Source organism: Plasmodium gaboni, chromosome 2 (assembly GCF_001602025.1).
Source record: "Plasmodium gaboni strain SY75 chromosome 2, whole genome shotgun sequence".
NCBI lineage: Eukaryota > Apicomplexa > Aconoidasida > Haemosporida > Plasmodiidae > Plasmodium > Plasmodium gaboni.
Window position 1 is genome coordinate 463,524 of NC_031482.1, and position 9,536 is coordinate 473,059.

Sequence of the window (9,536 nt, forward strand, 5' to 3'; positions counted from 1 at the left end):
TTAAAATATAAATATATTATTTTTATTTAAATAAAATAAAAAAAAAATATTTTTTTTTTATAAAAAAAAAAATTTTTTTTTTATAATATATTTTTTTTTTTTTTTTTTTTTTTTTTTTTTTGTTATCTTTTTATGTAAAATAGTATAATTTTTTTTTTTTTTTTTTTTTTTTTTTTTTTAAAAAGGTTAGCTTCTAAATATTCGTTCATAAAAGAAAAATAGGAAACTTTTAGAAAAGTTCTAAAAGAATATAACCTTATAAGTATTAAAAGTAATTTAATCACATATATATATATATATATATATATATATATATATATATATAATTTTTTTTATATGTACACGTTTATTTACATTTTTGCTTTTCTTTTATTTTTTTATTTTTTTTTTTTTTCTGGGTTGTAGAAAAATTGCAAAACATGTTATTATTTACATAAATTTTATAAAAGTGTGTTTCCGTAAACTGATTTAGTGAACAAATTATAAATATATATATATGTATAGAATATAAATACATACATATATATATTTATATGTACGTAAAAATAAAAAAAAAAAAAAAAAAATAGAATATTTCTTATGATTATTTTTATCAGAAAATTGTCATTTTAATATATACGTATGTATATAATATATATATATATATTTTTTTTTTTTCATTGAGTTAACGGTGCATATATTTTTTCACCGTTTATATTTTTATTTTATTTTTTCTTATACTTTTGAATCGTCGCATGATTTTATATTTTCCATTTTGATAAAATGGCTTATAAGTACAATTACTTGTAATTAAATTATCTCATTTTTTTTTTTTTTTTTTTTTTTTTCCGTTTAATAATTATATTTATGTAATACAACAATCATAATTTTTGTACTTTAAATTTTTTGTTTTATTTAATTTTATATTTTCTGTTTTGTTTTATGTTCCTCCTTAAATAGTAAGCCCTTAGAATTTTCCTTATAAGATATTACATACAACATAAAAGTATATATAAAATTTTTATTTAGAACCATTCTAGGTGTGATCATAATCTTGAATTAAGGACATTAAAAAATTGTTATCCTATTATTACTTTAATAATATGAATATATGGTTATAGATGATAAAAAGAAGGATAATAATGTACAAACAAAAAATAAAAATAAATAAAAATAAATAAAATAATAAAAAAGAAAAAAGACAAAATAATTCATTTAATTATATCATTTGGTATATTTTTTCAATTTAAAAATATTCTTATATACAACACAAGAAGATCTCATAAGAGACACAACAAAAAAAAAAAAAAAATAAAATAAAATAAATAAATGATAATAATAATTTCAAATTTGTTTTATAAAAATTATTTTTGCATAAGAATATATATGATTCTTCTATTGTATTTCTTTTTTTTTAAGAATAATTAAAATATCATACAATTTAGAAGACTAATAATATATATATATATATATATATATATATATATGTAAAAAAAAAAATTGGAATAATTACATATTTGAACCTGCTTATTTTGTTTTATCATTTATCATTTATCTTTTTATTTTTATATTTTTAATATTCAGATGGATAATAATGGAGTGGCTAAAACTTTGAAAAAAGATATTTCATATTTTGATGAAACGAAAGAGTATTCAAAAAAAAGGTTTGATAAGTTTAATGATATAAATGAAATTATTATTAAACATAAGAAGAATCAACCTCATATAAAAGAAGACAATTTAAAATATATAACAAAAAATGTGAACTATGATAGACTCTCGGTTGTTGAAAAGAAGAAAAACAATGACATTAGTAATATAGATAAGTATGAGAAAACAAAGACATGTTCATACGTTTTAAATAATTTGTATAAAAAATCTAATCATCATAGTAATAAAATGTATGATGAGTATAAATTTTATGATTATTACGAATTGATTAACAAAATAAAGAAATTGAAAGGTTCTAAAAATGTCAAAGAGGAAGGAGGAAAAGGAAATGATAATAGAATAAGTGCCAGTGCTACAAGTAATGATAAAAAAATACATAACAAAAAAAGACATAATAATAATGATATTAATAATAATAATGATATTAATAATAATAATGATATTAATAATAATAATAATATTAATAATAATAATATTAATATTAATAATATTAATAAATATAATAATTGTTGTAGTTGTTGTAATCGTAATATTTTTTCTTCTTCAAAAACTTTTAATGTTTGTGAAGGAGATAAGAAAATTTCATATGGAAGGCAAATAACGAATTTGGTTAGTTGCTATAAATATAATAATCAAATAAAAAGTACTTTTAATTTTCACTCGATAAATCAAAATGTTGATGATGATAATATATATGTAGACAATCAACATATGTTATATGATCATTATACTGATAATTTAAAATATAGTAATTATAATGAAAAAAATGATTTGTCTTATAATCCACATGAAAAAAAAAATAGTTTTTCCAGTTTTATAAATCCTGCTCCACATGACAGTCATCTGGAATTGTGTAAAAAATTGAAGAAAAATGTAGAATGTAAAGAAAGGGTTGACATAAATAAAGAGAAGGATTTTATTTTGCTTGGTATATCCAAAACATGTGTAAAAAAATGTAATACATGTTCAGGTGATAATATGACAAAAGATATAGACAAGGATATTGAAGATGAAGAAAAAAACAAAGACAGTGTAACAATAAAAAATGATATGAAAAATTATATATGTTATAATAATTTGAATAGAAACAATAGTAATATTAATAAGAAGGAAAAACAAAAAGAATGTGATGAATATAATTATAATGATGTTCATGTTTTTTATGATAAGGATCATTTTTCTCACAGTGAAACTTCTCATACAGCCAGAAACTCAAACACTAAATTATATAATATAAAGCAAAAACATATAAATATAAATAATATAAATAATATGCACAATAATGTATATCTTATGGAGGGAAAAGAAAAATTATATTTCCCTTCTATAAAAGAGGAAACCCCATTTTTTATACAAAAAAATTATAAACATGATGATAATATTAAAATGTCATCATATAACTATTATAATGATATGGCATATAAAAATGTTAAAGGTATGATGACACACTCTTTATCTGTGCAACAAGATATTAAGGAAGAGAAAAATGTATTAAATATAAAAAAGCTGCATAGATGTTTTACTATAATGAATAAAAAAGTATATAGTGATTCTGTTTTATGTTTTTATGGAAAAACACCATGGTGTATTAATAAAATTAGAAGGGCCGAAAAAATAGGCCAAGAAAAAAAAAAACACACAAAAAAGGAAAATAAAAGTAAAAGTAAAAATAAAAATAAAAGCAAAAATAAAGATAAAGATAAGAATAACATGCACGATATAGTATTCAAATATGCTGGTGAGCATATAGACAATTCTTACTGTAAAAATAAAGAGACATCAAAAATAGGAAATCATAAAATGATGAAGAAGGAAAAATACTTGAATTCTTCATCTTTATCAATATATGACAAATGTTATAATAAATGGAAAAAAAATAATAAAAAAAGAAGAAAACATAAAAATGAAGGTAGGAGAGAAGAAAAATATATTTGCTGTTATGAGAATATTAAAATATTAGAAGATGTAAAAGAAAGGTTTTTTAAGAGTCATAAGCTTAGTATATTAAATGAAGAGAATTTTATTAAAGAGCATCAAATTAATTGTATGAATAAGGAACATATTGATGAAAAAAAAGAAGAAGATATTTATAACATAAGTAAAGAGAACACGAAAAAAGAAAGTTACATTATAATACATAAAGATCAAAAGAATGTGGAAAATACTACAATAGGAAGATATAACAATATGAATGATAAAAAACAATTTAGTGATAATAGCATTTTATATGATTGTCTTAAAAAAAATAATAAAATAAATAAATCACAAGACAGTTGTTTTTTTGAATTTATCAAAGAAGAAGGAGATGAAAAACCTAACGTTCTTAAAAAGGACGATGAATTTATTAAAACATTTAGAACAAATAAAAGTCTAACCGAATTAACAAAAAAAATTTCGGATTCTAATTTTAATTCGTTATATACTAGTTTAGATAGAATCAATAAAAACGTTTCTATATATAATGAAAAATTAGAAAGAACAAAGCAGGTACCACATAAAAAAAAAAATGATAACATAGATATTAACGGTATGTACAAATCCAATAATTTTTTTAAAAGCATCAATGTGATGAGTAGATTATCAAAGTGTTATCATATCCAAACATGTGACCACTCTAATTATGGTTTTATGAAAAATAAAATGAGTAAAAAGGCTCATAACAAGTTGGTTTCTAAGTATATAAATAAATATAAAAAAGAAGTGATTAAAAAGAAGGAAAGAAAGAAAAAAAAAAAAAAAAAAAAAAATATAAAAAATGAAATATTAATATCGTTTGATGGAAATATATTTGGAGAGGAAAATATGAATGAAACAAAAGAGGAGAATAAAAATAAAGAAAGTGCATATATCTGGAAGAATAGAATAGATAGCAAAATAAAAGGAGAAGAACAGAAAAAAAAAAAAAAAAAAAATTGTTCCTACAAATTGAGAAAAATGAAACCTTTATGTGTTGAGAATAAGATGCACATAAGAAAAAATGTACGACAAATAATAAAAAAAAATAAAAATGAAAATGAAAATAAAAATAAAAATAAAAATAAAAATAAAAATATATATAAGACAACAAAATTTTTGGACAATTATAAGACTTTGATAGATCAGTTGAATTTAAAAGGTAATGAAGAGAATATATCAAGTAACCATGTTAATAAAAAAAAAAAAATAATAATGAACAACTATAATGATAATGATAATAATAATAATAATAATAATAAAAATGATAATTATAATGATAATAATCAAAGGGAACATAGTTGTGAGGAAATAAAAATTAAGGACGTGGAACAGAAATATGAAGGAGAAATATATGGAGGAGAAAGAAAAAACAAATATATATATTATAATAATTACTATCAAATAAATGCAAAAAATGAGATACATGATGATAATAATATAAACGATAATAAAAATAATAATTGTGAGAAAGGAGATAAAAGGTGTGAATTAAAAAAATATTCAATTCGTTATGTAAAGGAAAAATATAATTTAGAAAATAATACATATGATATAATAGGATTAATATATTATGGTGACAAGTCTCAAGTATATAAATGTATAAATATGAATAATAAAAGAGTATATGCTATGAAAGTAGTATTAAAAGAGTGTAATGAAATGTTTATAGATAATTTTATAAAAAAATATTTATTTTTAAAAAATAATCCTCACAAAAATATTATATCTATATATGATATATTTTGTAATAACAATTATATTTGTATAATAATGGATTATTGTGAAGGGTCTACATTGTTGGATTATTTTATGTCGTTAGTACCTGGTTCTTTGAATGTATATGAAATAAAAAAAATAATGAAAAACATCTTTATAGCTTTAGATTTCTTTCATTCAAATAATATTATTCATAGAGATATTAAATTAGAAAATATTATGTTTAAAAATAAAAAAAGGAAAGAACGTTTTAATTATGAAGACTATGGTAGTTTTTTGTTTGATAATCATGATGAGACTTCCTTCTCAACATCTTATAGGAGCCTTCATAAGAATGAAATTGAATTGATCGAAATGGATACTCTTGGAAATAAAAATAAGCGAGGAAAGAAGTATATAAAAAATATATACAATGAGAAACATGAAGATCTAAATATTTTGCAGAAAAATTGTTCACACATATTAGAAAAAAATAAAAACAATATAATGAATGATATTCAATTGAAGGGACCAAATTGTTATATAAAATATGATAATAATATGGATACATTATTTAATTATGACGATGATAGTAACTGGTCATATAATTCATCTATATGTTATGATATTATACAAGTAAGTGACGAAGAAGAATATGATAATATAAATATAAAACATAAAATATATAAAAACAATATATGTTCTGATGATTCATTAAGATATGATGGAATTTTAAATTATGAAAATTCATTACAGTCTAATAATTCATATAATAACAATTCAAAATATGAAACATTTTGTAACGAGCCATTTCCTTCCCAGCTTTGTTCCATTCATAATTATAATAAAAGAAGTGGATGTTATAATTTTAGTAAATTATATAATAATAAAAAAAATATTAAAAATGAATATATAAATAATAAATCATTAGATTATATAAAACCTCATGGAACGAAAGAACATATAAAAAAAGAAATGAAATATAGTAAAAATATCGAAAAAAGAAAAAAAACTGAAATAAGAGAAAAAAATATAATACAAAGTAATATGAATCCATCATATAGTGATTTATGTATTATAGATATGGATATGATAGAAATTGTTTCAAACACAAAATGTAATGGAATGAACAAATCAAAAATTATATGTGGAACTCCATCATATATGCCACCAGAATCATTTGACGGTATTGTTTCACCTGCTAATGACATATGGGCATGTGGTGTTATTTTATATGCATTAATGGATGGACGTTTTCCATTTGAAATTAATAATTATATGCCTATTTATTTAAAGAAAAAAATATTAATGGAAAACAAACCAAAATTTGAATCATTCATATGGAAAAAACATCTCGATCTTTTAGATCTATGTCTAAGGTTATTGGATCCTAACCCTTGGACGAGAATACAAAATGCTCGAGAAGCCTTAATACATTATTCATTTAGAAATTTGATATAAAATGGAATGATATACGTATAAAAAAATAGATACTAATATTTAATATATGTATAAATTTTCATATTGTTTTAACATAATCATTATATATATATGGAGAGAGAAATATTTTTAAATATATTTTTTTTTTTTTTTTTTTATTATTATGGAAAAAAAAATATATATATATACTTACAATAAATATCATAACATATATGTATATTTATTTATTCTTTTACATTTTATATTTTAAAGTGTCAACATAACTTTATAAAAGCATAATATGTTAATGTATTAGTAAATATTAAATATTTAACAAAAAAAAAAAAAATAAAATAATAAATAAATAAATAAAATAATATGATATGATATATTTAAATGAATAGGGTTAATATGTAGAACATATGCATTATTTATTATCAAAAGAAGTATTTATAAAATCTGTGAAGAAAAAATAATTAACATAAAGGAATATATGTATATGTTCTGGCTTTTCATATTTCAAATAGATAGGTAGTTTGTAAATTTATTTAATTCGTCATTAACAGCCTTCATCTGATTAGAAAATAAAAACAAATAAAAAGCACATATATATATATATATATATATATATATATGTATGTATGTATGTATGTATGTGTATGTTTCTTTTTTGTTTCATTTTTTTAATTACATCAGGGCAATCCTTAATGTTCTTTATCAACTTGGAATATTGATCCAGTACATCTAAAAGAAAAAGAAACAATGTTGTATATATATATATATATATATACATATATATAACGTGGAGAGATCAATATTTGAAAAATATGTTTATATGTTTTATTTAATCAAATGTGTATATAAATATTTATATAACCTTGTAATTGAATATTTTCCTTTTGAACATATATAAGCGATGAATTCAAGGCCTTTAGTTTCTTATCCTATCAAAATATAAATATATATATATATACTACATACATAATATTATCTTATACATTTATGTATATATATATTTATTTATTTATTTATTCAAGATACATATCAATATATTAATTACCAGTTCTTCATTTACTAAATCTTTGTTTTTTTCTAAGAGACTTATATTTTGTGCTTTCAGCATTTCATTTTGTTGATATAATTGAAAATTTGCATCCTATAGGGAAATAGTTACCATATAAAAATAAATAAAAATATTGATATAAGACAGAAGGAAACATGCACTTTTAGTCATACATATTCATTTATATACATTTATATCATACCACGGCTTCGTTATACTTTTTAGAAATGATACTTCTTTCTTTATTTAAATTTTTATGATCTTCTATTAATTTTATAATAAACATTTCTTGGTTTCTTGTAAGTCCCCCAAGTTTCTACATACAAACGGAACGGAATCAAATATTATGCAAATGAATAAATAAATAAATAAATAAAAATATATATATATATATATATATTGTGACATTCATTTGGGTTTTTTTTTTTTTTTTTGCAATACATTTATGTTAGAATCGTCGTAGAACATTTCTAAAGATTGTCTCATAGGTTCCTTTCCAGAATTTCTTAAAAATGTAAAAAAAAACATATATATAAAAAAAAATTTATATATATATATATATAAAGAATGTGTTACATATTTTATTTTAACACATGTAAAATATATATATATATATATTTTTTTCAATTCTTACATTAGGGAATATTCTAAGGATTTCATATTTAACCATTCGTTTTCATAAAATTGTGATTTTTTATTTTCAGAATTAACATAGGCTGCCTATATAATTTATGTGTACAAAGAAAAATTAGTGTGGTGCATACGTGAATTTTTTTAATATATATATATATATATATATATATATATATATATGTATGTTATTACCTGTGTTTCTAGTGCTTTTTTATATTCTAATTCTATATTTTTTTTATTTTCTAAAAACCTTAGCAAGAATTTTTTTTCATTTTCTAAATTTCTTATCTTGTGTAATAGTCTTTCAATGGAAATTTCTTTGATAATAGTATCGCGCTCTTCAAAATAAAATAAAAAAAAATAAAATAAAATATAAAATAAATGAAGAAAAGAAAAGAAAAGAAAGAAAACATTAAGATTCATCATATATATAATAGTCCATAACTTACCAATGTTGTTAGATTTCTCTTTCATATTATTATCCGTTAGTATTACTTTTTCATTATGTAAATTATTTACTGTTATATTTTTCTTTATTTCTTGAGGTATCTGTAATCGAGATAAATTATCACTGAATTTATCATTCTGTTCTTTTGTAAAATGTTCAATTATTTTTTGTTCATTTGAAGAAAAAGGAAATTTATTAAAATCACGAATTTGAAATGAATCAATCATCTTATAAAATTGAATAACAAAAAAAAAAAAAAAAAATACAGTAATAAATAAAGAAAAGACTTTTGATATATTTCCTGTATAAAAATAGAATAATTAATTATTTTATTATTATTTAAATTGCTAATATTAAAAATAAATGGTTTTTATTTAAAAGAAGATAAAAAGATAAATACAAATTTAAAAATAAAATGAATAAATATATATAGATTAATATAATAAAATAATTTTATATTTATGATGTCTACTAATTTGTTATTAAAATGATATATATATATGATGTTATTCTTATTTATGGTTGTATTCAACATGTTCGTTTAATACTATAAGGATTTTTTTTTTTATGTTTTCTTATTTTATATGTTAATGAATTAAAGCTTTAAATTGTCCTAATGTATAAATATTAATGTATTTAATTATATTATCTATGTTTATATATTCATTCCTA

General features: G+C 19.3%; 2 protein-coding genes across 2 annotated transcripts; one reads left to right on the forward strand and one right to left on the reverse strand.

The window, feature by feature from the left end:
- Positions 1-1,563: 1,563 nt before the first annotated feature.
- PGSY75_0214600 (putative serine/threonine protein kinase) lies at positions 1,564-6,762 on the forward strand (the record flags this gene model as incomplete). The annotated part of the gene is made up of 1 exon (XM_018783811.1): positions 1,564-6,762. One exon carries the CDS (start codon positions 1,564-1,566, stop codon positions 6,760-6,762), a length of 5,199 nt encoding a protein of 1,732 aa, XP_018643801.1.
- Positions 6,763-7,239: 477 nt separating this feature from the next.
- PGSY75_0214700 (hypothetical protein) lies at positions 7,240-9,091 on the reverse strand (the record flags this gene model as incomplete). The annotated part of the gene is made up of 9 exons (XM_018783812.1): positions 7,240-7,293; positions 7,412-7,464; positions 7,598-7,664; positions 7,781-7,876; positions 7,986-8,099; positions 8,225-8,288; positions 8,418-8,503; positions 8,609-8,754; positions 8,866-9,091. 9 exons carry the CDS (start codon positions 9,089-9,091, stop codon positions 7,240-7,242), a joined length of 906 nt encoding a protein of 301 aa, XP_018643802.1.
- Positions 9,092-9,536: the final 445 nt, after the last annotated feature.